At 50.4% G+C, this 26,122-nt stretch overlaps 13 protein-coding genes across 13 annotated transcripts; 5 read left to right on the top strand and 8 right to left on the bottom strand.

The window, feature by feature from the left end:
* Positions 1–189: 189 nt before the first annotated feature.
* PC9H_008756 (uncharacterized protein) lies at positions 190–2,859 on the top strand (the record flags this gene model as incomplete). The annotated part of the gene is made up of 3 exons (XM_036778264.1): positions 190–780; positions 836–2,313; positions 2,361–2,859. The coding sequence occupies 3 exons, from the start codon at positions 190–192 to the stop codon at positions 2,857–2,859; spliced, it is 2,568 nt and encodes an 855-aa protein (XP_036629692.1).
* A 21-nt stretch (positions 2,860–2,880) lies between these two features.
* On the bottom strand, positions 2,881–5,506 carry PC9H_008757 (uncharacterized protein; the record flags this gene model as incomplete). Its single annotated transcript, XM_036778265.1, has 6 exons — positions 2,881–2,966; positions 3,020–3,169; positions 3,220–3,846; positions 3,908–4,460; positions 4,510–5,136; positions 5,192–5,506. 6 exons carry the CDS (start codon positions 5,504–5,506, stop codon positions 2,881–2,883), a joined length of 2,358 nt encoding a protein of 785 aa, XP_036629693.1.
* Positions 5,507–6,594: 1,088 nt separating this feature from the next.
* HSP10 (10 kDa heat shock protein) lies at positions 6,595–7,079 on the bottom strand (the record flags this gene model as incomplete). The annotated part of the gene is made up of 4 exons (XM_036778266.1): positions 6,595–6,645; positions 6,703–6,888; positions 6,940–7,023; positions 7,077–7,079. The coding sequence occupies 4 exons, from the start codon at positions 7,077–7,079 to the stop codon at positions 6,595–6,597; spliced, it is 324 nt and encodes a 107-aa protein (XP_036629694.1).
* Positions 7,080–7,278: 199 nt separating this feature from the next.
* On the top strand, positions 7,279–8,394 carry NNT1 (nicotinamide n-methyltransferase; the record flags this gene model as incomplete). The annotated part of the gene is made up of 7 exons (XM_036778267.1): positions 7,279–7,329; positions 7,383–7,495; positions 7,554–7,686; positions 7,741–7,842; positions 7,898–8,014; positions 8,067–8,258; positions 8,317–8,394. The coding sequence occupies 7 exons, from the start codon at positions 7,279–7,281 to the stop codon at positions 8,392–8,394; spliced, it is 786 nt and encodes a 261-aa protein (XP_036629695.1).
* A 247-nt stretch (positions 8,395–8,641) lies between these two features.
* On the bottom strand, positions 8,642–9,274 carry PC9H_008760 (uncharacterized protein; the record flags this gene model as incomplete). The annotated part of the gene is made up of 2 exons (XM_036778268.1): positions 8,642–9,091; positions 9,146–9,274. 2 exons carry the CDS (start codon positions 9,272–9,274, stop codon positions 8,642–8,644), a joined length of 579 nt encoding a protein of 192 aa, XP_036629696.1.
* A 660-nt stretch (positions 9,275–9,934) lies between these two features.
* On the top strand, positions 9,935–10,768 carry RPC19 (RNA polymerase subunit AC19; the record flags this gene model as incomplete). The annotated part of the gene is made up of 5 exons (XM_036778269.1): positions 9,935–9,967; positions 10,042–10,139; positions 10,199–10,225; positions 10,520–10,569; positions 10,638–10,768. 5 exons carry the CDS (start codon positions 9,935–9,937, stop codon positions 10,766–10,768), a joined length of 339 nt encoding a protein of 112 aa, XP_036629697.1.
* Positions 10,769–11,012: 244 nt separating this feature from the next.
* On the bottom strand, positions 11,013–13,065 carry PC9H_008762 (uncharacterized protein; the record flags this gene model as incomplete). Its single annotated transcript, XM_036778270.1, has 9 exons — positions 11,013–11,057; positions 11,116–11,253; positions 11,354–11,530; positions 11,624–11,981; positions 12,033–12,354; positions 12,408–12,526; positions 12,592–12,691; positions 12,746–12,884; positions 12,940–13,065. The coding sequence occupies 9 exons, from the start codon at positions 13,063–13,065 to the stop codon at positions 11,013–11,015; spliced, it is 1,524 nt and encodes a 507-aa protein (XP_036629698.1).
* A 342-nt stretch (positions 13,066–13,407) lies between these two features.
* Positions 13,408–14,747, bottom strand: PC9H_008763 (uncharacterized protein; the record flags this gene model as incomplete). The annotated part of the gene is made up of 8 exons (XM_036778271.1): positions 13,408–13,426; positions 13,485–13,571; positions 13,630–13,753; positions 13,816–13,823; positions 13,886–13,982; positions 14,032–14,082; positions 14,139–14,273; positions 14,333–14,747. 8 exons carry the CDS (start codon positions 14,745–14,747, stop codon positions 13,408–13,410), a joined length of 936 nt encoding a protein of 311 aa, XP_036629699.1.
* A 1,470-nt stretch (positions 14,748–16,217) lies between these two features.
* PC9H_008764 (uncharacterized protein) lies at positions 16,218–16,967 on the bottom strand (the record flags this gene model as incomplete). The annotated part of the gene is made up of 1 exon (XM_036778272.1): positions 16,218–16,967. The coding sequence occupies one exon, from the start codon at positions 16,965–16,967 to the stop codon at positions 16,218–16,220; it is 750 nt and encodes a 249-aa protein (XP_036629700.1).
* Positions 16,968–18,885: 1,918 nt separating this feature from the next.
* PC9H_008765 (uncharacterized protein) lies at positions 18,886–19,617 on the top strand (the record flags this gene model as incomplete). The annotated part of the gene is made up of 4 exons (XM_036778273.1): positions 18,886–19,077; positions 19,137–19,199; positions 19,262–19,480; positions 19,534–19,617. 4 exons carry the CDS (start codon positions 18,886–18,888, stop codon positions 19,615–19,617), a joined length of 558 nt encoding a protein of 185 aa, XP_036629701.1.
* A 1,424-nt stretch (positions 19,618–21,041) lies between these two features.
* PC9H_008766 (uncharacterized protein) lies at positions 21,042–22,415 on the top strand (the record flags this gene model as incomplete). Its single annotated transcript, XM_036778274.1, has 6 exons — positions 21,042–21,187; positions 21,239–21,319; positions 21,377–21,483; positions 21,534–21,984; positions 22,035–22,092; positions 22,152–22,415. The coding sequence occupies 6 exons, from the start codon at positions 21,042–21,044 to the stop codon at positions 22,413–22,415; spliced, it is 1,107 nt and encodes a 368-aa protein (XP_036629702.1).
* Positions 22,416–22,686: 271 nt separating this feature from the next.
* On the bottom strand, positions 22,687–23,493 carry PC9H_008767 (uncharacterized protein; the record flags this gene model as incomplete). Its single annotated transcript, XM_036778275.1, has 1 exon — positions 22,687–23,493. One exon carries the CDS (start codon positions 23,491–23,493, stop codon positions 22,687–22,689), a length of 807 nt encoding a protein of 268 aa, XP_036629703.1.
* A 1,481-nt stretch (positions 23,494–24,974) lies between these two features.
* PC9H_008768 (uncharacterized protein) lies at positions 24,975–25,227 on the bottom strand (the record flags this gene model as incomplete). The annotated part of the gene is made up of 2 exons (XM_036778276.1): positions 24,975–25,133; positions 25,192–25,227. The coding sequence occupies 2 exons, from the start codon at positions 25,225–25,227 to the stop codon at positions 24,975–24,977; spliced, it is 195 nt and encodes a 64-aa protein (XP_036629704.1).
* Between the last annotated feature and the right edge of the window lie 895 nt (positions 25,228–26,122).

Below are 26,122 nucleotides of genomic sequence, written 5' to 3' on the forward strand. Positions count from 1 at the left end.
TGAAGTCTCGTGATTTAGTTAAGAGGTTATCTAGGGGCCGACTACAGGAGGTATTGGACTTCCAGTTGCTACAGCTGTTGAGATTTCGACTCCGAAATACTATTACTATGTGTATATGGTATATGGTGCTGTGCTCTGATGGTTTAAGGCTAGAATATAAAAGAACGAGCATGTCAGTACATTCACAGCATGGCTAACAGTGACAATACCTCAGACATCAGCAACGAACCTCTTGCGCAGCTCGACGAAGAGACAGCGATCACCCAGGTTGTTATCACCTATCTCCAGACGTTGTCACTGAACGACGATGGATGCCGCGTCCGCGAAGCTGTAGAGGCACTTCTGCATGCATTATCCAATCACTGTGTTTCTGAAAGTGCGACGCGACGGTGGGCTTGCAAGACAGCATCCCGCATATACGCCAGCAAGATCTTGGCATTATCGAAGAAGGAGTCGGGCCTGCACTTTGGCGTGTCATCGGCTAGAGCAGATCAGCTGAATGATTTCGACCTCAACGATCTTGCCACACAGTTTCAGGCCACCGCGCCGGACTTGTGGAGATGCTACAAACGTCTACTAGCAGCCGATCCTGCTACGACTCACTTGCGCGAAAGGAGACAGCAGCGCCGGATGGACACAAAAGCAGCAGCTCGCGAAGCCGTTAGATTGCGATACAATCTTCAGGAAAATGAGGTTGACGAAGATTTGGATAGTGACGATGAAGACGATCCGCTGCTTGACGATCGTGCAAGTAAAGCGAGAGAGTCAACGATGAACATTGTATGTGTTGTTACTGTTCAATAACCAGGTGCTGTTGAGCTAAATAGGTGGTTAGCGCAAGGTGGTTCTAACGAGTGTTATGCTTCAGAGCACGAACCAGTTCTGCAATGCGCTTCAAAGTGTTATGGGGGTGTTTCTGCACTCATGCAATGCACCGGAAGATATCATCGAGGTTCTCGCGCGAATGGGTGTATCGATATCGACGACATCAATCAATGATGCGATCTCAAGCTTGTCCAAGGAGTCCAGTAATGGATTGAAGGCCCTAGGGAGAACGTTAACGGCCTCGTTTGCATACGATAATGTCGATATAGAACTGAAGCACACCGTTCCGACTCTGGAGAAGCCCCATGAGACGCTGGTCCATCTCACGTCCGGCACATTAATTCCGCTGGAGCATGGGGTTGTTAGAGAAGATTTGAGCTGCTCAAAGGAGCTATGGGAGCGGTCAGCGATGAATCCGGCACGAACAGTAGCAGTCGAACCTACTGTCAGCGAAGACGAGCTTCTGAAACTTCACCAGGAAGCCAATTTTGATTCTTCAGGGCTTCTTCGGCAAGGGCGATTCAATGCCTGGGTGTTTAGGCGTGACTTGGTGAATCATGGACCAGTGTTCTTTCGTCGCTACATGAAGGACTTGGGCACACCAGAGGTTGTAGATCAGATTCCCGTCACGAAATCAGTTCAAGTCCCTGTGCGAATGATGGACATTAGTCCATCGACACCACAGGGAAACGGCGATGCTCTTGCAGACCTATTCCATCAAGCAAATATTGGCGATCCCACCGAGAAAGGCTGCGACGAAGTAGCAGATATTAAGAACTATGTCATGCTTGTCCATGGAGACTTACTCACTGGCGAACGGATCCAAAGCTTCCAGGCGTCGCGTCGTATCGAGAAGACCCCATGGCGGCGGAACCAGTTCCTAATCTACGTCATGGGGCTGTTCCACTTGAAGATGGCATGTGCCGATGCAATATGGCGAATCTGCATTTTCCCCAAGTCCGCACGAAACGATCCATCGAGTTTGATTAAATTCGTCGGCATTCTGCGTAAGAAGGAGACGGCCAAGATTGAAACCAAACCGGGATTTCGACGGATGCACGAAGTGATTGAACACGTCGGTATCGTGTCGCGCTTGAACTCTTGGAAAGCTGTGGTCTCAAAGCACTATCAATCGGTACTTACGCTCGAAGATTTTGCAAAGAAGGAACCTACCTGGGAAGACATCGAGGTCATGTCAATTGAGCTCGCGAAGCAATATGTTGCCGGCCCGTCATTCCATGAAATCCGGGAGGAGAGCTTGCTGGAAAGAGATAGAGTCAACGAAAACATGATCCTGCTGCAAGAGTACTTCTTGCTATATGAAGAACTCACCCTTTCAATGAACGAAGGTGACATTGGTCGCCTGGAGAGTGTATTTATGCCGTGGGTATACATCTTTCGAGGCTGCGGCAAGCATAAGTATGCCATGCAGTTGCTCAAGTACCTACGTGACGTTCATTTCAAATATCTGCCGTTCCCCGGCTTGCGGTGAGTTGCATCTGGTTCAGTTTCATCAGTTACTGATGTCAATAAAGGAATGCGATACGGAAGAACATACTTTGCAACCCCACAGGAACCCCTGGACATTTCCGCGGCATTGACTGGTGGGTCGAACACAACAATCTATACTTGAAACGGATCTACGGTGGGAAATATTCGAACCACACGAAGGCGCGAATCATCAAGGAGTCGCCGCTCATCGAAACATTCAAGAATGTTCGAATTCAAGTGGCGAAGATGTTCCACTTGGATCACCGTACCATTAAGCACTCACCTGCGAAGTTGCAGACCACGTTCAGAGCACTGGGCGCGTACTTGGACGAGATTAAAGCCAACGAGTTTGTTCCTGGTAGGGGGGTTAATCATAGCATCGAAGATAAAAAGAGCGAAGGTATTTTTCTGGGAATGACAAAGGATTTCAAAGGGATGCGGGGCGAAGATATGGAGATGGAAGGAGAAGAAGGAGAAGAGAACGAAGCATTGGGGGATGAAGAATTAGAAGTCGAGGGTGAAGACGGCGACTTGGATGTATAGTTCTATGCGTAGATAGCGAGTTCATCGAGACGATGGACCAGTGTGGGGAAAGTGCGGCGTATGTGGATTAGGGGTGTTCATGTACGCAAAATAAGATGGATAATAGTCTGGCAAGAACAAGCAAGTTAGACGGTGAAATAATACTTCTTACAACACGTACTCGCAGTTGGATAATGGGCTTGTGCTGTGATGGGCAGCGGGGGTCGGTTTTCATTGTTTGATGTCATGGTTGAATGGTTCGTCGAGGTTGAATGGTTCGTTGAGATTGCATCAAGCTTTGCCTTGCGGGCGGGGCAGTCCCGATTGGTTTCTGTACGAAGCGTTCAAGGAAACAAGCACACTACAACAAAACGAACGTACTGATGTGGCCCACTTGATGGCACTCGCTACACTGCCGTTGCTTTGGCAGTGCACGAGTTCGCTTGGCTGAGGCTTGCGCGAGGTCTGGATTAGTATGTTGTGGGTTGTTGAGCACGGGTGTCGTAGATATTGTTGACGTGGCAGAGGGCGCCGGCTCAGCAGTGAGGGAATGTTGTGAATGCTGTTGAATGATGGACAGGATTTCGACACCGTAATCTTTGATGCGCTCGAAAGTCCATCGTGTCTCCTTTGCGAGGTCTTCAATGGTTCGAATTCTGTCTATGTGAGCGCAATCGACGATGCGTTGAATGATCTTGTCGTGCATGAATACTTGTATGCTGTGCGTATGAACCATGGTAGAACCGAATTTGACATGTGCTGCTACCTTGCACCAGGACTTGAGTGCGGTCTTGAGATTTTGGTCCGCTAGTGTTGGTTCGTACGGCTTTATTGATGAACAAGATGCTGCCCGAGTTTGCGGAGGCACAGTGGCACCTTCAAAGAGTTCCAAGAGTGCGGGAACACATTCATCGCAGCAAGGTGATGTCTCACTGTTGCACACCTTCGGTCGGCACCTTGAGCAGCCGTCTGGTTGCGTATTGTCGCAGAGTAAGTGGTCCTCGTTTGCTAAAGTCATTGTAAGCGTGGTGAGAGACTTGGTGGGAAATAATGCGGTGATAACACTTACCACAACTGTCGTTCCCAAAGTAGATAGTAGGCGGCTGACGACGACAATTAAATCCACGTGTACGTGCATTCACCATGTTGTCTAGGGCAGGTTCGATTGAGTGATCCTTCTGATCGCTTGCAATTGAACGGTACTGGTTGCGACTCGAATGATAACTCTGCCGCTGTAACTCTACCGCAACACCTCGTTCCTGATCCCTCGCCGCAGCTTCAAAGTTGTTGATGTCCAGATTCCTGGAATTCAAGGTGGATGATCCCACTTGATTGTTGTTTGCTCCCGCACTTGGGGCTAACGCAGGTCGCTTAGCGGGTCGCTCATCGGTTACATTGCTGGGTGCCTTTCTCTTCTTCGTCGCTGCTTTAACGAGTCGCTGTGTTGCTTTCTCATCCTTCTTTTGTCGGTTAACATCAAGATACTTCTTCTCAACGAAGACAACAGCTTTCGCTGTGCTTCCATCCCCACGAGCGGCACGGCCAATCCTCTGCCAAATCGAGCAGAGACTTGCGGTGGTCTTCCACTGGATGACAACCTTTATGTTTGGTAAGTCAAGCCCCTTCAGATAATATTAGCTCTGACAGGAATTTATTAACGGTTGATCCTACCATTCCAAATGCATCTGTCACGCACAGGGCCCATATTTCCCCCTTTCTGAATGCTTCGTACTCATTGGCACAGTATGTAGACGTCATCGTAGCATGAAACCAACGGATCTTGCACCGACACTCCTTGGGCAATCGTGACTGCAAGAAGTGGGTGGCGTCCTCGGTCTCGCGTGTGCTGTCGAAGAAAACGACGAATTTCTCAGGTGCGGCATCGCCAGTCTTCCACCCGTCCTTGATAAGGAAAGCTAGATCTTGATAGCTCGTTACCGTGTACTTCATCTGCCGTACGATGAGCGCAATATTGGGACGATCATTCGAGCGGATGAAATGCTTCGTTCGCCCAGGGCGTAGTCGTAGTATCGCCGACACTTCTGTTAGGACAGGTGGTGGTAGCGTGGCCGATACAACGAAGAAAGGGATTGTATCGGGCAAAATGAACCGGAGAGTTCCCAGATGTAGGTAATCTCTCCGGAATGAACCCCACTGACTGACACAGTGGGCCTCGTCGAAGACGAAATTGAGGATTGTCGCGGTAAACTTTCTATTCTTCCATAATAAAGCGCAGGCGGGACTCATTAATATCTCAGGATTTATTATAACGGCTCTATATTCTCCGGATTCAATGGCCTATCAACGCAATCAACGTTAGAATTCACTACAAAGTCTAACAATCCCCACGTACCTTGAAAGTCTCTGGGCTGGCATTCTCCGCTGTCACCGAGATAGCGGGTAGGCCAACTTTATTCAGATCTTCGCAATTCTGCTGACCTAGGAGATTCAGCGGTGTTACGACGAAGACAACCTTCTTCTGCCCCTCTTCCAACGCCATCGCGAGTGGTGCGAAGAACGATAGTGTCTTGCCGGAACCCGTAGCCGCTACGCCGACAACATCATAACCTTCATACACCGCCTTAGCCATTTCCATTTGAAACCAACACGCCCGTTTGTGGAAGTATTTATTAATGACATCGCGGATCCGTTGATGGGTCCACTTCATTTTTGAGACGAATTATTAAGGCATTTGCTGAGGAAATATCGTAGTTGTTTAAAAACAGATATATTGAGTGTCCGAAAACAGATATTCTAAGTGGAATCAACAAGCAATAACACTACTGATAAGAGTAGCTAAGAGAGAGCGATAAGTGTGCCAAGGCGAGGCCAAGGCGGGCGTCTATGACAGTCTTGCCAGCCGCTCTATCGCGAGTTTGAGCTCTTAGCTACTCTTTGTCCTTGTTTGTCTTTTCCCACGTGTAGTCGTATTAAAAACCGAATGAGCTCATTCGAGCGATACGAGTCGCTCTGGTTCTAGGAGCCTGCCAGTAGGGCTTGAATGGTGTGCGAATAGGTGCGTCAATTCCCGTTGAACATCCGATGAAACTTGTCAGGGCGGGTGGATGGCGGTCGCGTCAGGGACAAAGATGAGGGGGAGTTTTTTGGAGACTCCTTCCATTCTTTTACCCAACGATCGAATGCATCAAGGTACTTCACCTGTTTACGAGCCGCGGCAAGCACGAGCATCAAAAAAGTCTCCAAGCCCCTCCGAAGACCATGTTATTTTACTGATGCGATGCATCAGGTCAAGGATTGCGGCTTCATACACAGCAATCTCTTTGTCGATGATATGCTGGGCCTCAGTAGCGTCCTTCGTATGTGCAAGCCTAGATATTGTATCAATGATACTGCCCAAAGCGCAAAATGTACACTCAACGTAAGGGATAGATGTGTAAAGTGTCTTGTAAGATGTGCGTGACTTGCGCAGACAGCCGACTTTCCTCTCTTCTCGACTGACTCAGTGTTTGAGCAATCTTCGACAATCCGGTTAGATGACATCCCTTTGTCATCATGATCCAAGCAATATCACTTCTCCCGTGGGGTGGAAGAAGGACAATTCACGAGTAGGGGTTCATTGAATTCAAGATTGTGTAATATGCTATGAGGGCATGCAGACCAAAAATGATGAAAAGAGAATAACTAACCGCGACCAAACGGCCGCTTTTCCTTCACCCACTACGCGACCCCGAGACGTGGCGCGTCCCTGCACCTCGTCGAAACACTCTAGCGTGCTAGTGTGAGTGCAGGCTCAGTCTACTCCTGTATCTTGGCGAGGATCTCCGAGTCCTTGAAGAGGTGGTATTCCTACATCACACCAGTTAGTCAGCAACGCGTAGTTATTATTAAGGAAGTGAAACTGACCTCGTCGCCAACCTTGATTGGGCTACCTCCCCAGCCGGGCAGCAAGACACGGTCGCCAGCCTTGACGGACGTCGGCACAAGCTTGCCATCCCTATCCAGGGCACCGGGGCCAACAGCAATGACAGTTGCCTCAGGAAGGGGGCTGTTCGTAGCAGACGTCGGTAAGAAGATACCAGTCGCGGTTTTCTATAGTAAGGGAGTCAGAGGGGATTCATCCTTGTCTCCGCAAACGCGTACCGTCTCTGCCTTGAACCGCTGAACAAGGACGCGGTCGAAAAGAGGGACCAAAGACTTGATGGATTTGAACGTCGCTTGGGCAGCCTGCGCGGTTTACTCAGTGAGAAGACCGTCGACTAACAAGGCATCGAACGCACCATTACGATAAATCAACAGAAAACAAACGAACAAGTGTGAGGAGGAAGGAGACAAACGAGAACAGGTGAGAGGAATCTTCCCGAACATTTTCGGTGAAAAGTAGTAAAGGATGTCACGTGCGTTCACACGCGTCGGAGCGATGTTGCTGGTTGTTTGTGTCGGAGGACTCAGCCCTTCTTCCGTCCGCGCACCGAGTGTCTGATGGCCGAAGACGAAGAGATCGGGGATTTGGGACTGGACTCTGTGTTTACTGTCAGTCTTCCAGTTCAAATCCACAAGGGAACTTGTGTGAAGATTCTACGAAGGAACCACCCAGGCCTCCTACTCCCGAACCCACCATCGCCGTCTATGATCGCGAGCAAGGCGGTCAGATAAAGATACGGCTCGTAGGATCGCATCCATTATGGGGACATTACTTGTGCGTTCATTCAAATACTACAGTAGATCGTACCAATTCTATATCTTGTTCTACATAGGTGGAACGCTTCACGGGCTTTTGCTTCCTATCTTGAGGCGAATCCTTCGTTGACGCAGAACAAATGCGTCCTTGAGCTCGGAGCAGGCGGCGGCCTTCCTAGTATCATCGCGATCCACAACGAAGCCAGAAAGGCGCGCCTGCGGTGTCTATCTCTGGCATTTGGATACCACTAACCACTGATTCAGGTCGTGGTGACGGACTATCCAGATGCAGAACTCGTTCAGAATATGAAGTACAATATAAAAAATAATACTACAGCCACCGATCAAGAGAGAGTCTCTGTGCAGGTGGGATAGGCTTTCTCTGCCACATACACTCATCTCTAGCTGATTCTCGTATTAGGGCTATATCTGGGGCCACCCCGTCAAACCCCTCCTTTCCTCGCTAACCCCCGAGCCGTCATCTAATGACAAGTTCGACTTGATAGTTTTATCAGATCTCATATTTAACCACTCGCAAGTACGTCAGATCTTGACCCGCTGAAGCAAACTGACATCCTGCCTGGGTGCAGCATGACGCGATGCTGAAGACATGTGAGGATGCGCTGAGACTCTCGTCGGATGCCCAAGAGAGTTCTACCCCAATGGTCTTGGTGTTCTACAGTCATCATAGACCTAAACTAGCTCACCGCGATATGGAGTTCTTCGAAAAAGCCAGAGTGCGCGGTTGGGTATGCACGAAAATACTCACGAAGACATATCCCGTACGTTAATTACCTCAACGGTCCCTCCAATCACCCAAACTCATAACTATGTGTTTAGCCTATGTTCCCTGATGACCCAGGTGAGGTGGATGTCCGCTCTACAGTCCACGGGTGGAGTTTGGTTCGAGCGAATTAGGAATTACATCAGCCCTTCCAACACTCTAGCAGGGATGAAGCAATCGTGAAATCTTTTGTACCCATCCGGTGCTCCGGATGGGTATTATAATGGAGTGATACAGTACAGTACAACGCTTCCTAAGTTCTACAAGTATCGAGGGGGTAATACAAACGGCGTGGTATAAATGTAAGGAAATAAAGATACATTGGTATTTTGCAGCAGAAGGATCAAGCAACGAAAGGTTGCATAACGTTGTCCAAAAACATCAAACAGATGTTGGCAGCGTAGGTTGGGGCTTCGAGCTTCTCTCTCCGTTTCTGAGGAAGCGATAAGGATGTATACGTGCGCCCTTGGCGATTCGTCGCTGAGGGTGACGTAGGTGATTGAGTGCGGGGCCGACAAGCAAGAGTGCTTGGCCGGGCTTATTCGAGGGTAGTGTAGGTGCGTCGGGCGGTGGTACTAAGACGACCGCTTCAGCGACGTCTAATGTGCAAGGCACAAGTCTGAATTTTCCCGGATGGACGGTGGGTCGGACACGGCGTGAAGGCGTGGAGGGTGATGCGACGACAAGGGAAGGGTGTGAAGGGATTGTGGGCAGTTTGATCTGCGACGTAGAGGGGTCGGAGGGGTCGGAGGGGGTCGGTGATGGCGTGCGTGAGGACGTGGACGAGAACGTAGAGGCCCGTCGTGAGTGTGTCATATTATTCGTAGATGACTAGAGAATCCAAATTAACTTGAAGATCGGGGAAGACTCATAATTGTGACTTACGGATGGGTCGTATAGATTGTAATTATAACGCGGGGTCGAGCCTCTGCGCGGCACAGAGGGGTTTAGCGTATTGAGTGGAGGAAGTGTCGGTCGCTCTCCCGAGAATAGCGAAGACCTGGGCATTGACATGGCGTATATGATGTCCGTGTGGGTGATGAAGTGAAGTCGAGTATGGGCAAGTAAAGTAGAAGGTGATACAAGTCGATTTAAAAATGAGATAGCCTTCTCCACCTGGGATACTGCGCTAGGGCCTGCCTGATCTTTTTCTGAAACGGAGGAAGGGTATAGAAGAAAGGAAAGAAACCAAACTGGGGTGATTGGGAATGAATAACAGAGGAGACGGGCGGCCTTGCTTTATACATGTGTCCCAAGCACTGTGTCTCCTTTGTTCATATGACTTCCTCTATGGCAGCAAAATGTCCCTATCCTGCAGAGGACGTGATGGTTCTCGTGCGCACCTCGTCCATTGTTGAGGACAAAGGAGGGACATTGGGATATTTACACCTGTTTGGTTGCCATTTTCTCGGAAATTTCCCTCCACATTGTCACCGCACAATGACTTACCTCCCATGGAGTCGAGAGGCTATCAGTCGAACTTTAGAGCCTGGATATAACAAAAAAGGCTCAGGATAATGGTAACCATGTCTCGCAGTAGCTGGTTTTTGCAGCCATTATAACGAGTTTGTTTGCCTCTGCTTGTTCCTCTTCGCTGAGATTTCAGACTCCGACCATCGTTAGTACGTTCAGCTCGAGTTCAGTACACTGCAAGACATTTGGCACGCTTTGACAATGGCGGATGCTGTACCTCCAAAAATCAGGATCGTGAGCAACATCCCTGTAGTTTGCAGTCACGACTCGAAACCCAACGCACCTGCCTCGTTTGTTTCTGTTTGTAGATGAAAGGAGCGGAGCCAGATTTGTCGGCGGCGACATACCAGATTTACGACGAGTCTCATACCATCGGGAATGCTCTCAGATGGATGTTGATGAAGAAGTGAATGCCTTCCCTTCCGCTGTAAAGCTATTCTGTGCTGACTGTCGCTCGATATATAGCCCGAAAGTCGAATTTTGCGGATATAGGTGAGTTGCGGCTGCGGATGCTACCTGGGGGCACGGCACAGGCGTACTCGCGATGACAGTACTATGGCTCGCACTTGCCATCATTGGCTATACTGCAGTAGGACTCGCACGCACATACTAGCACGCCCGAACCCGATATTACTTCCTCATGCAGGGACAGACCTTTGTACACGAGGTATGAAGCCAAACGCTACTGTCATCACCCTCGTCGTACCAAACGCTCAGGGCCGTCCTACCATTTTCCCCTCCACTGCCCTTTCACCCGTCCGCCGCTGACCACGTTGGCACTTCCAGTGTCCCCCATCCGTCAGAAAACACTATCCAAGTACGGATACAGATGTACGGTGAGTGTCATCACCACCATGTCGTGCGTCCCGACTGCGTACTCATAATCAAAATCACAAACTCAAAGACAACCTATCTTCGTTGGAAGCCCTCATTGCCGCGCTTTCCAACCTAGACGATCTATGCCTCACTATCGGAGAGGCATACGACAAAAGCCTGCAGGAGGACAAGTATACTCGGTGGGAGGAAAAGAGCTAATGACTATACTCAAAACGCTCGGGGGCGGCTCGATATGATCTAGCGGCGTATATGTGTTGTATAAGCGTAGCAGCATGTATGGAGGGACGTATGTACACTCCACGACGAAAGTAAACATCTATCTAACCTGGAGCATGTGAGTACATTGTTGTTGGAAGGAAGAAAGCGTCTAGGAGCACAAGCAAGACAGTGATTCGAGTATTCATCACAAAACAACCCAAGGAAACATGAGTCCAACACAATCTCATCCAACGATTTCGTCAACCTTCGAACGATGGATACAAAACCCCTGAAAACATTCATTTATATAGTCGGCTTCACGCATGCGCAAGGGAAGGAGAACTCACCGGCGTCACCCACTCATTACACCCACAACGCACTCCTGCCCAATCGTAGTTCCCCAGCTTCGCATTACATTTTTTATTCGGACACATGATCTTCCCCGCCAGCTGTCCGCTCTCTAACTGTGGTTCCATCCACTTCATCTGATATAGGGGGGGTCGTTAGTTATTATTGCCATCCCCACCATGGAATCATGAGAAAGGGTATGTAGAAGAACGCCGAAGGGATGGCAAAGAAACGCACCGGTTCAACAAAGTAGCCGGCACATTTCGGGTTCATCAATATCGGAGGGCTGATCGGTGTGGCAGGTGTTTTCCCGCTGAGAGGCGTCATAGCCATACCCAAAGATCCTCTCAGACCAGCCAAGGCGGGGTTGCCATTGAGCTGAGTCGCCATATCGGAAGAACTTGAGAAGTGGGTCTGAGGCATTGGCGGTCTCGTGGGTATGTCAGGTTTCTCCGTCCCGCCATTGGTCACAGTCGGCGATTCCAATGGAGATGGTGCCCCGGATACATCTATGATGGAATCCTGGGGCTCGCTGCCTGGTGGGCCATTGGGTTCTGACAATGTCGCCAGCACTGCATCAGACATCCGTCGTCCGAGTAAACTAGCGACGCCCAAAGATAGTTCTGAAGCTTTTGAAGCAGCTTCTGGAGGTTCGCCTTCGCTATCATCTTCCGTTTCCAGTGCAGACATAGAAAGCGAATCAAGAAGGCTTCGTGAAAGACCTGCAGCGAAGGGTCGCATGGCAGGTCGACGAGCCTCACCTGCACCACCGCCACCGCTGGAAGAGCGTCGCACTTTGCTGGCGTGTGGCGTATCGGGTGAGGGTGCAGGCTTAGCGGTAGCTTCGCCGTCTTCCGCCTCTGGACTTGCCACCAGCCCAGTCTGGGTTTCATCGGACGTTGTCGTCATCGTGGACATTGAGAGCGAGTCCCCAAACGAGAGGAGTGAAGGCCTCCGTGGACGCGTATCAGTCGAAGACCCCAGCCGAGATCGGGGCTGTGACGTGGAGGGTCTACGGAGTGGGCCCGGGTCATTGGTTGATGGGCGTCGAGATACTGCTGGTGTAGACGGCCCAAGTTGACCATGATCTAGCATGTGTTCCCGTGTAGCGAGCTCCTGCCGACACATTTTGCATCGGATACGTCTGCGAGGACCGCCGGGCGTGGCGGGAGTGGAATCCGATGGTGTACGGGGGAATTTGGCGAACATGTCTGTGTCTGGCATCGTCCCGTCGCCATCTGTACGAGTTTAGCGATCTAGCCTGTCTTATCATTGACGAAGGTATGCTCACTCATCACCTCTTCTACTGTGCGTTCTAAGTAGAACATGCGGGTCGTCTTGTCCCGCCGTGAGATCTGAAACTTGGCTTTGTGGAAGATCTCGAGCTGGGCCAGGAAGCCTTCGTTCGGGCTGACAATGGAAATTTCATTTTATTAGACTTCCTCGTGAGGTAAACTATGACCATTAGTTCTTACGAGATGTTAGGGTGAGATTTAATGATCAGCTCTAGGGCACCCTGCACGTCGGTGTTTTTGGTGTACATGAGATACGCTGCGACGATGGCGACGCTTCTACCTGGCGATCCCATTGCCGTTAGTTATCATCTGCCGTGGGGGATGGTGGACTCACTCATGCCGGCCTGGCAGTGCACCAACACACCTCGCCCCTTGTCGAGTTCATTTTGAATGAAGGAGATCGAGGGGAGGAAGTGGGTTAATATGTCGGCATCCTCTGTATCGTCGAGCAGGATTTGATGGCGAATGAATGTCTTTTGGAGGGCGTCAGGCGTCAGAACTGGCGCAAATTACGAATCAGTGGCTCACTTCATGGATGGTGACCCTGCCACGCATCGCCGAAAGGATACTGAATATGCCGTGCTCCTTGAGATTGTCGACATCGAGGGCGCTGGGTAGGTCCCCTATCCACAGTCCAGGTATGATTTCGTCCATTGTACAGATTTGATTTTGACGGTTCCGTGCAGTAAAAGCTTGGGGGGCGGATATATGGGAGTCGATTCGTGTCGCACTCACTCGTTTAGGATTAAGTTATAAATGACAACGTCGTGGAACCTTGAAAGCCGAGCGCCAGAGTTTGCATGCAAGTCGGTATTATGTATTGGAGTCGATCAGTGGCTATCAGTTGGCACGGCGGGAGCAAGATATTAAGCTAAAGAGTCGGCACATGACAACCCCTAACACGCGAACTCAGAATTTCGAGCATTCAGAACATTCAAGAACATGGGTGCATATTCGATGGATCATGTACAACATATAGTACTTTACAGAAAGGATTTAATGACCGAGGGCCATGCTACGAGCGGTAAAATCAATGTCAAGGCCAAGGTCATCACGTGGGGAGTGGAACGAACCGTTTGAGTCCAGCGCTGTCGCCGTTGAAGTAGTCCTGATCGCCTGGGACGGCGCCAGAGTCGGCGTACTGCCAGAAGGTAGTGAATCTTGGGGTTGCTGTATTTAAGCGATGACTATTCGGGACGGAAATAATCGATGACTTACGCCCATCCTGCGGGGAGGGTGCCGATGGCCGACGAATACCTCGCGATCCAGAGGGGGTTCGTCGAGGCGAATGCAGCACTATTTCCGGTGCAAGTCTTCCACCAGTCGGTGGTACTGTAGATGACTAGGGGAGCATCGTATATCAGGAACTATGACGTCCAGCCCAGTACAAGGTGACTGTCTTACTGGGATAACTATCGTAGCGCGAGAAGATTGTAAGAACGGCCATAATATCATTCGGTGATAGAGCACATACCGAGTGGTGGCAGCGTGGTAAGTGTTAGAGAAATCCCTAATCCAATTCACCATGGAGGCCGCGCTCAATCCGAAGCAGGTAGCACCGTATGGATTATCTGACAGCGCAATGGGTCGACGTACACTTACATAGTAAGGGAAACTTACATTCGATATCGAGCGCCCCGGGAAGAGTTCTGCCATCGGCGGACCATCCACCTAACGTCGAGAGGTAAGTACATCTGACAAGTCAGTGGGTGCGAGGACTCAAGTACCTCCGTGAGCGAGGAAGAAGTTTGCTTGAGTAGCACCTGACGAGACGTCGGGGCGTGCAAAGTGGTAGCCACCGCGAATAATGCCAATGTTGGTAGCCCCGACGTATTGGCTGGAGAACTCCGGATTGGTGTACGCTGGATAGCTTTCGCATCAGTATGAAGAACTGTAGCACAGTCGCACAATGACAACATACTCGTTCCTTCAGTTGCTTTGATATAAGCGAACTCGATGCCGTTGGCCTTGACGGTGTTCCAGTTGATACCAGGCTGCCATCCAGAGACGTCCATGCCCTTGGGAAGGGCCCGCTTTTGGAGATCCCGCGTTTCGGCGACGGGTGACGCTTGGACGCTAACTACGGCAGCGAGTGCTAGAGCAGAAAGCCACTTCATGTTGAACCTGATAGTAAAGCTGTGAGTAGCTGCACGAATCTCAGACTTTGTAGAGACAGCCTTTATAGCAGACAAAACGAATGGTCGGGTTATTCCATACCCACCAGACTCTCGTACCGCGGCCTCACTGGCAGGCCAGAAAGATGATTCGGGTCGAGATACTGCCGAGCCATGTGCTGCCAGTCCACGTTGCTTGGGGCCAGCAGGCAAGCAGTCCATCTTCAATTAGTCTTCAATTAGGTATTTCGCCGAATGCGGAGGACGAGTTTGATCGGTTGTTGCTTGTGACGACACAACATTGACATGTAACCATGAGGAGACCACAGTGTGCGATAAGGATATGAGCGTTTATATGCAGGTGTCATTTGAAAGAAGCTTGATGTGCAACAAGAAGCGTCGATGGTCATGTTGGATTCCCATCTCAGAGATGTCATTCTCGGAGATCCGATGAATGAGGACCTTCGCAACCGCATGAAACAGAGGTTTAGCGGTAACAGCGACAGGAGTTGCAGAAGATAGCAGCGAGAAGAACATGTATTGCGTGACGATGAAATGCCGAGAATGAAGGCAATAATTGTCTGGACTCTGCGCACATACGGTGCATACGCTACCTGCAAATGAACCACCTGTCTGAGGGAATGATGAATTCTCCGCCGGTGGAGAAATTCAGAGGCTTACAGATTTGGCTTTACACAGATAAAACCTTGCTATTTGTGCAATAGTTCAGTGAAGGTTGAATCCTACGACGGGTATACGAAAATTCGGCCGATAGATAATAGCACACTCACCTCCCCAATTCTTGAATCACGGAGGTATATCGATTTGAGCTTTGAAGAGAGTAGGGAAGAGTATATTCGATTCAATGCATGGGGGTTGCAGTAGGAACGTTATCCGGGTTTTTTTGGCGCAAACATCGGCTTGCTATGAAGCAGTGCGTTGACCCGCCGAAGGCACGAATGGAAATTGTAACTGGCAAATATCAATGCATCAGTGCCATCTATAGTAGAACGGTTAGCAGTATTCAGACCTGCCCAACGAACCAAGACTAAGAGGGAGTTGGAATGCGGCCAGTCGGGGAGTGAAGATACACACCAGGACCCAACCACGGTCATTATTCCGGTTTGACCAACGAGCTTGTCGCTCACAGAGACTCAAGTGTCGCCTCTGGACATATCGAACTCTCAAACTCCTTACCTCTGGTAGTCCATAGTTTTGTGAGCCCGGTATTCCAGGTTCGGTCGTTTGGCTGGCTGGATCGGTTTCTACCTCCGAGTCCACGGATCCCCCATGGTTACTGGCGTCTGGCTGTCATTTGCTAGACGCTCTCCACACGTAGAGCAATGAATCACGACTAGCAAGGCCCACATATCTTATTCATGATGCAAGCAAAGGAGTCTGTGGGACAGCGGGAGGGTTACGAGTACGAGGACGCTTGGAATCACGGTTAGCTAGATATGGAGCTGTGGACTCGGAGGATGAGAAATTTTGTTTTGATGCGCGGGCTTGGCACGATCTGAACCTCTGAGCCTAAAACACTTAGGCCCTCGAGCTCTAGAACACTAAGAGGACTTGGAAGTTGGAATGTGTGTATTGCTTCGACAAGGTCATACCGCACTATATGTTGGAAACACGACTTGAATTTGATGTTAGTAACGCTGTCATGTCAATGAACCATAACACGTTTACCGCTTAAAATAACCCATCTAGCAAAAGTTCTTCCCTGACAATCTGATCGACATCTTCCACCCAGTCAGAAAGCCACTCGTTGCCTGCCAGACACCTCCACCGGACTGGTACAGGTTCCACTGAATGGCGGTACCAGCGCTGAAACCCCCCAAGGTCCTCGTAAAACTCGACAAACTGAAGAGATTCTACGATATTAAAGTAGACCTCCCACAGGAGCCCGTGATGAGGAGGAACGACTTGATGAGCGAATCGGATACCGCGAAGCTTGGGAGCCGGCTCCAAGGCCGAGAAAAGTCCTTGTTCGACTATACAAAGATAGGGTCTCGATTCACGAATCTCTATCCATTCGAGATTCGGCAAGGATGCCACTAGTTCCATGAGGACTCTAGAATTGAAGGAGGAATGACACGAAAGCACGCGTATGTTTTCGAGAAAGCTGGTTTGTTTTGGAGGGCGTGGATGAGTGTGTTCTGGAATATCGAGGACGGCCAAGTGAGTTACACTAGCAGGGAGGTGAAAGAAGTGTGGGAGCGCGGAGTAGTCGATGGTCAGGAATTTGAGCTTGGGCCACGGTGAGGCGGAGAACGGGGATTTGCGGTGGAGGGAGGGACAATCGAGCCACAACGACTCAAGCTGCGGTTGCGCCTCCAAGAAACAGACCAGAGTGTGATCTAGGTCTGGAGAAGAGATGGTGATATGTCTGAGACCAGATGGAATGCCCTGAGTAAATTGCAGAGATGGCCTGAATGACATGGACGGCCAGACGAGGCGAAGCGACTGCAGGTTGACGATCTTCATGAGTATCTTGTCGATGAGATGGGTTGAAGGGGGTGGTCATTTGTGAAGAAGATGAGGTTGCGAGCAAGAAGTCCCCTGTGCGGCATCTCTATTGCGTCGAGGAAGCACTGAAGATTCGCGACCGTGGGGTGAAATGCCGCATTCGCGTACAAGTATAGTTCTGCAAGCTGGCAGAATTGCCGCGATGCGCGCGAGAAATTCAGAAGGGCCTCTGTTGTGTGTGTGCACTCGAGAATTGCGCAAAGAATCTCTGGGGGGAGAGCCGGCTGCATGTGGTACGAGGAGGAAGAGGGTGACTTCCGACTTGGGCGTGACCGTGACATGGGATGTCCCTTTGTGTCACGTACCTCCTCCATCGGACCCCAGCTTGCGAACGATTATCATTGAACGGCCATCGTAGGCTGCGATGGAACTCGACAGGGCGCCTCGCTAAGCCCTCACTAGACGAAGCGACTGAAAGGATCAAACGCCCGACTCGAGGAGGGCAGAATCTCAGTTTGCGGTTGGTCCTGACCAGTTAAAACATTTTATCTCGACTTTAACTATACTCTCATAGATATGCTAGGCTGGAACGGTCTCTGCGGGGAAAGGAATCCTTTCAGAAGGAACTGGACGAGCTCGCATGGGCGTCCGAGGTACAGACCCACCCGTCAGCATCAGCCAACACAACTGGCAAAGACGGAAGTCTTATGTTCCGAGGGTTCTTTGTTCCGGAGAAACCACGCCCTCCTGAAGCAGATGGCAAGCACGTTTACTTCTTCCTCTATGGTGCACATTGTCTGACCCGGATTAGAATGCTGTATGTCGGGATGCGCGGTGTGCGTGTATGATTTATACGAAGACTCTTTGTCGGCATACAAGGAATCCCTTGCCACGCTGCGCTCATCGCTGGAAGAGCGCGGAATCCCAGAGACAGAATGGCCCTCCTCTTTACGGGGAGCAGGGACTCCGGTGCCACCAAAAAACAACGTAGCGCTGAGTGCGTTCGAGGAATTTGAGCGGGCTTTGAAGGCGAAGAAACAGACGTCAGATGGGCAGGTTGTTCCACGTTGGTTTGTTCCCTTCTCGTCAGCACTTTCAAACTGACTGATTATTGCTTTGATATACGTAGAAAAGAGCAAGAGAAATCGGTTGTCAGACCTCCTAGACTTGAAATCATTGTATGAAGGCGTATGTTGGCTGATATTCAGCAATAGATAGCTTCCCCGAATACAGCAGCATAAGCTATAGCGCTAGCATCAAGCACGTACCCACCATGCTCACTTGGTATATTGTAGTCGACCCCATGATCAACCAGCTGGTCCGGACATTGTAACCAAATGTTGAGGGTCGCGCCAGGTAATTTCAACCTCCTACACGTCTTTACCCGTTCCAAAGAATCTCTCAAAGCAAACTAACCAGGAACAAACAGTAAGTCATGTAATAACTTTGCGACGCTGCTTTTGTCCAGTTCGGAACTTGTGTAGACGAGCATCCACATTTCTCCACCTACTTCATGACATAGCTACACCCTGCACTACCATGCATCGCGAACAGTTGCTTGGTCCAAATCACAGGCAAGACCCGCGGAGTGTTTCTCGTGATTCGAACCCGAGTCCAGATACAGGAAAGGCGTATACTGCGTATAGTCGTGCATATGGATCCCGTTACCCCACACGCAGAATCCGACCACATGCACAGTCGAAGCCGTGTGGGGTACACCGCCGCTTGTTCTGCAACGTGCGCGTGACGTGCGTATCCTGACTGAACCGTCTGCAACCACCCGACGCCCTTGTTCTACATAGACGACGAAACTAGGTATTTAACCCGCCGCTTCTCATCTCTAGGGAAACACTCACCAGCCATCCTTGCCCCCACAAAGCCCGCACACATCATGGTCTCTTTCGCCAAATTCGCTGTCCTCGCCTCGTGTGTAGCCTCTGGGCTGGCCGCATCCCCCTTCTTCACCAGACAGGGCACATACGAGGAGGTCTTAGTCGCCATGAAGGCTGTTGGTGGACAGGTTGGAACTCTTCACGCCGCCATCCAAGGTTTCCCTTCTCCAGGAACGCTTCCCGCTGGATTGGTACGTGCCTCATTCGTTTGTGACTCCTGATGAGCTAGCTAACCTTAGCGGTGCTGCAGCAAATCCATATGAATGCTACGGCTTTGGTCAAGGGGCTCGATACCTGGACGACTACCACCTCCGTGCGTAATCTCCGTTCGTGGCACTACCATGCATCGAGTGACTCAACCTGTTTGTGTGACAGACTTTGGGTCAGTTCGACGCCCCGCAATGTCGCGAGCAGTTGGATATCGTCAAGACGTTCAGGCCCGAGATCGAAGGCTCCTTGACCGGCATCGTTGAGAAGAAAGCAGCCATCGCTGCCCTCCCGATCGGTGGCATTGTCAACTTGATCAAACAGGATCTGGGACTCCTGAACGCCGCCACAGAAAAGTTTGGTAATACCATCATCACAGCTTGCCCGGTAAGTAGAGATTCTGCCGCTGCTTTCTGAGCTGGTCGCTAAGTGAATTTAAGGCTGATATGCAAGACGAGCCCAAGGAGACACAGGCCAAGATCGCTGAGGCATTCAAAGTAGCTATTGGCGCGTACAATGCTTGAGCTTGAGGTCCTGGAATGAGTATTTATATTCTGTTGACTTGAGCGCATGTAGTATGACAAGAAGTGAACGTGACCTCAGAATACTTCCCTTCTCGTTGTTCTGTCTTTGGTTTCATCTCGAGAGTGTAAATTTGCGACCAGTCGCGTTACGATGGGCCATTGCAGTTAGTGCGTTTAGTTGGGTAACGTATGGACCATTCGCCATTCGCTGGCGGTACACGTTCACTGATCTCGCCAAATTTCAGGTATATAATATCCGTTCTTCAAAGAGTTGAAGTATGGCGAAAGCAATTACAACGTCATCACGGAATTCCGCATGGACATGTAAGCTGCATTCGACACGTCGGCTCAGAGTTTTGAAGGACTTGGGGTCGCTTCCGGGTTGCTAGGGCCAGCATAATGCCTTCACTCAGTACTGAATTACGACGATGTCCGTCGCTTCGTAGAAGTGGAGATTTGGTGCTTTGGGAATATATAGTGAGCTAGTGGTCTTGACTTTGTCGTAGCATGATATGCTGACGTATTATTATGACTGGTCCTTTGAGAGTCGGCGTCATTTTAGGCAGCAGGGCCGCCAAACCATGGCATCACACCAACATCACACACGATTCGGTTGAGGCCAGGGGAAAGACTTTCGGATGATCTATCAATTGTAAGCAGTCAATAACATGGCTCACACATACCAGATCCATTATGTTGGACTTCTCCTCGACTGCGAAATCTTCTCGACATCACGACAAGATCACAGTCGTCGTCATGTTCAACTAAGTATTTCAAAGCTTTCGGCAAGAGATGAAGCGTGTGCGACGTGTAGACTGACGGAATTCAGCTGTAACTAGCGAAGTACACGTACTTTGGCTTCAGGTTGGGACGAAGTTGTGATCCGTTACCAGTAACTGTACCCCTATGACTGTTCTTTTATACCCAAATGGGGACAATGCCGTTGCCAGCAATTTCCCCATATAGGTGAGGCAATTTTGCAATGTCCAGCATCTCAGGGACATATGGATAGCTATGATGTGGTGATACGCGCTTGAGCATCGCATTCCTAGGTTTTCGACTGAGCATTGCAGACTGCAATGCCCTCATGCTCAGGCGGCGCTCTGGAGAGCACGAGGAGGTACGCATGCCTTGCATTCACACCGGCCCCTTTCATTACTGCTTGATCGATGTCTGACGTTTGTCTTCAGTGCTCTTGAAACAAGGAAAGTTCGGCGACATCGCTCTTAAGTATTGGCTGACCTCCGGGATAACCGACATGCGCCTCGCTGGGCTGGAATTGTGGAAATGTCTAAGCCATAGAATCGGTACGGCATATGTTCGACGCTCGTATAAAGAGTGGCCATTGAACTCCATGTCTCATCAGCTCGTTTTTTCCTTCCTTTCTCTTCAGCCTCTTCTATCTCCTGTCTATCCTCACACAAATGGCCGGCAAATTTGCCTTTACCCTCTCCCTGCTTCCCGCAGCGTTGGCCGTTACATACGACGTCTATGTCGGCGCCGGCGGCGAGCTAGCTTACACGCCCCCGTATGTCAACGCAGTCGATGGCGATGTGGTCAACTTCATCTTGTAAGTAAGCTACATTCCGTTCCGTCGAATGTCTTGCTCAATGATCTCCAGCCGTCCCAAAAACCACACGGTAACCCAGTCGTCCTTCGAAGCGCCGTGTGTCGCCCTCCCTGGAGGTGAAAGATCCGGCTTGTGCGTTGTCTCTCCTCTGAGGCACGTCCTTTGATGGTTGACCGTCACAAACTACAGCCGTCCCGTCCCAGACGACAACCCACCGTTCCCTAATTACCAGTTTCACGTTACAGACACCACACCCAAGTGGTTCTACTGTGGTCAGACCGGGCACTGCGGTCAAGGTGAATTTACTCGATGAGGTCGATGGATACTAGCTGACCTCAATTCGTAGGGATGGTCTTCGCGATCAACCCCGCACCTGAAGGCGAAGCCCGGTCGTTCAAGGCCTTCCGTGATCTCGCCATCGCTATCAACGGTACGGCGGCCGCCTCTTCTGCCTCTCCCGCGTCCTCGTCTGCAGACACATACGTCACGCCCCCGGCACCCAAATGGGCGACTGCCACCGCTACTATCACCCAGGGCCAGTCTGTCTGGACGACGACTTACAGCAGCTACGACGGCACACCCCCACCCACGCCTGCCCCGCAGCCAGCGGAGCATAAGATCACCGTCGGTGCTAATGGCGAGTTCACTTTCACGCCCAGCAATATCCAAGCCTCCGTCGGAGACAAGGTTATCTTCGAATTTCGGCCAAAGAACCATACCGTTACCCAGTCCAGCTTCAGTAACCCGTGCCAACCTCTCGCGGACGTTACTGGCGTACAAGGATTTCGTTCAGGATTGTGAGTACATCGAGTCATCCCCTAATCGATACTGATTGCCCTTGATCCAGCGTTCCGGTCGCAGCTGATGCAACGACGTTTCCTACGTTTGAGATAGTCATCAACGACGTGAGTTCTTTCCATTGACACCACAGTCATGCATTACTCACCGTTCAATTTACTGTCAGACTGCGCCAATTTGGGGCTATTGCGGCCAAGGCAACCACTGCGGTAGCGGCATGGTCTTCTCCATCAACGCTGTCGAATCAGGCCCTAATAACTTCGCCGCCTTCCAACAGCTGGCCCGCAGAATTAATGGGACCGAAGCCTCTGGTGCAGCCTCTGGGAACGGTACATCCACTGGCTCGGGCAACGGTGCTATTTCTGTTACTTCTTCGTTCGTTGGATTTGTCGGTAGCCTGGTCTTTAGCGCTGCTGTTGCGTTCCTTTAAAAGTTCAAGACGCCCGTAAGGTTGGGCTACTAGTAGTGTCGATGATACCTTGTGGATGATTTGAGTCATGTTATCATATTGATTTGTTACCTAATGCATTCAGTTTATATACCCACTGCATTGTCTATGTAGGTAGCTATGGAAGCGCCAATATCGGTATGTTGAAGGGTTGGTATCCTTTCGGCGTCTAATCCAAGTGACCGCAACGTGATTCCTAATTCTGCTTCTTCTACTACTGAACATCTTCGAAATAAGTAGCGTGTGCCTCGCCTCAATTGAAGCACAGGATTTCACCACACGCTATCGAGTATATAGCTGCCTCGTCCTTTGCCCAGTCTCTCCAAGCCCCGCCAATTTGATCAACTTCTATGCTGGACGCCAATCCCTGTCCCAGAACCTTCTCTCGCCACTCTCCTTGACTGTATCTTTTCGCAAAGCTGTCCCCCCACCAGCTCGCTGCAGGCTGACCAGCGTATGTCTGGCTTCCCATCGTGAACTTGATTTTCTCTGCCGCAAAGCCGGCTTTGAGCGCCCAGGTGATCAACATCCTACCCCCGTTCGGCTCGCTACCAGCATTGCGAAACACTTTCTCTGCTATCGCTTTCCATTGGTCGATGATGGGGCCTCCGGGATGCACGATTGTCGATTCCCAATCGCCTTCTCTGCATGCGACAATCCCACCAACTCGGCACACCCTTCGCATCTCGCCCAGCGCCCGCGTCGCGTCAGGGAGGTGCAACAGCACCTGGTGGGCGTGAACGACACCGAAGCTCCCATCGGGGAATGGTAATTTAAATACGTCGCCAACAGCAAAGCTGCAATTGCTGGGACGTTGCGCCTGCCCGTTTGCGATCTCCACTACCTCCTTTGATGAGTCGACCCCGATGACCTGGCCCTCCGGTACGTATGCCGCCAGAGATACTGTGATGCTGCCGGGACCACAGCCTACGTCGAGGATGCGATCTGTCGGCTTGAGATGGAGCAGCAGGTACGCACAGGAGTTTTGCGCGGTTCGAGAGGAGTGCGAAGCTAAGACTGCAGCAGAGAATCCTTGCGTGTAGTTGTTCGGAGACGACATCTTATGAACTCGTTCACTGCAGCACGCGATTATATCTTACCAGACACTTTCGGACTGACTCATTCTATCGGTCATGGGAGCCCGTGATGGAAGTAGAAGCATGATCGCGGCACAAAGTACATGATAAGTTAATAATACAACGCCAGAAAATCAGTGACCGAAAATGGAGAAGCTATAAAGATAGGCGTCCTAGATATGGGTGAGTTATTTTATCCGTGTTCGGAATCCAGCAATAGGCTCACATATGTTTCCTCGATTGTTAAACAGGGCCAATCAGCTTGTGGCCTAGGCAACGACGCAGTATGCGCCTCCGCCGTTGCCTTCTCCCTCTTCGTTGACTGGGAACTGCTCAGTGATAGCATCTTCGACGGAAGTCGAGAAGAAAGTGATGATGGCAGTGAAAGAGTCCATTGCAGGCAGAGGATGACTTTGCGAGAGAGGATTGGTAGTGCGCTGAGTGTCCAATAGGTGCTTTGAACCTGAGGACTTCGTACCAACTTCATGCTCATATTTATACCCCTTAGACAGAACGGGCCAATGTATACGACCTCTCATGTGCATGCTCCCGACTACCACCATCCATTCTTCACTAGGCTTGACATCCCGAACCCCGATATTCACATTCGGTGATTCAGGAAACTATACGCCATATACGATCTTATATCTCGTTTATTCGAGGCGCCGAAAAACGAACAATAAGGGCCATCGGGGAGATGTGAATGAATTACAATAAGGAGGATCGTCGATTTGTGCTTCACAATTGTTCCTCTCTGTGCTACCCAGGAAAAGGCTAATTTCGTGCCTTGGCGGCAAAGCGTCCATGGCACATCCAACTAGCCTGTCCCTGCGAGCACAAAGCATAAAGCAAAGGAACCAAGAGGAGCTGCATTTTGGCGGCCAACAGGATCTACCGCCGACGGGTCCGCGTTCGACAAACAATGCCAAGAGGGTAGTCTTATTGTTCGGACGGTTGATGTGCTCACCAGTGTGTTTGAGGGATTGTTACCAGTGTTCAATTCCGGCGAGCTATCCAGGCTTCGGGTCCCTATATACCAACTGATAGTTCCCGTCACCCAACGCCATGCCTCCGAGTCAACTTGTTGTCAATTCACTCTACAGTCGTGCACAATCTACAGTTAGCGACATATGGCAAGACTCTCTGTCTTCGCTCAAACCTCCATCATACCGACTTCCCGCATGCACGAATACTCTTCGGCCACATCGTTTTTACGATTTATGAACGAAACGTGCACATCGTCCACTGTTATCGAGTCTCACAATAATCCACACTTTACTCAGCATTTGGTGGATATTGAATGTAATGGTGCATGATATACAAGACTACAAAATTCGGCATACACAAGTACAGTCACAGCGAACGATCAATCTAGAGAACGAAAGGTGATGTTCGCAGAACTGTGGCATAGAGATGTCAGGATTGTATGCGAAGATTGCAGACACTACTTACTAGTGGCTATGATTTAGGCGACAACACAATATGCTCCTCCGCCATTTCCGCTGCCCTCCTCGTTTATGGGAGGAACGGCAACAGCGATGCTCTCGACTTTGGTGGTGGTGAAGGCGTCCATGTTCGATGATACGAGGATGTGGTTGTAGGGATATTCAAGGCTTTGTTTTAGCTGAAGAGTAGGTGAGTGACCTGGAATACATACCGCTATGACGGACCTCATTTTATACCTTCTGGCAGGCGGCGGTCATGCGGCTCCGCTCCATTGTTGACACTGTGGATGGGCTTGGGGGCTGCCACTTTGAAATACGTTCATGGCCAGGGCAATGGTGCACAGCGCAATTTCTTTGTCGGCGTGAGTTCCGAAAGTGGGTTTGCAAACGGTATTGCCGAGAACAATATCCTCCTGTCTCAGGCGACCTTGTCTTGTTGGGATTGTGGGATGCGTCGGCGTGCCATACTGCGGATATTGGCAGCTACCGTACCTGCCACGTTATCTCGCTTTGAAGCGACTGAAAGAGTTGATGATATTCACAAGTTGAACGTGATGAAGCTGGAGCGTCAGTTGAACGAATTAGTGGCCAACAAGGGAGTTCGCCCCTATCTACCTCAGCCGTTTGCCTCAGGTGAGGCTCAACTTCTACACCGATGCTCATATTTAATATAATCTATCTACTTGTTCGACGTTCGATCAATGGGATTGCGGGCTGGGGACGCATAGGCACTGTAAATTACCGAACAAGAACTAAGGGGTATTCCGCAGGCTTATTTCCGGTTCCTGTACCAGAGGACTGGGCGAGGGCGAGAGAACTGAGACATTCGTTGTTTCGTGGACAAGCATAACGTAGTCCTCAATGACCAACACGGAGGCCACAACCACTTACCTCAAGATATAAAAGGAGGACACTCATCGCTACCACCACTCAGGTTATTCACCTACTACATCACCCCTTGTGCTATTCTCACAACGCATCCTCACATCATCTCATCAGACATGGACGCTTTCACCACCACCAAAGTCGAGGCCATCACCGTCACCGTTCCCCCTGTTAACGAGGAAGGTAGTGGAAACGGTGGAGGGGCCTATTGCGTTGTTGTATGAGCATCGCATTTGATGGTGAGTAGCCTAAACCATGCTCAATCAGAATCAGAATCAATGAA

Source organism: Pleurotus ostreatus (assembly GCF_014466165.1).
Source record: "Pleurotus ostreatus strain PC9 chromosome Unknown scaffold_6, whole genome shotgun sequence".
NCBI classification, from domain to species: domain Eukaryota; kingdom Fungi; phylum Basidiomycota; class Agaricomycetes; order Agaricales; family Pleurotaceae; genus Pleurotus; species Pleurotus ostreatus.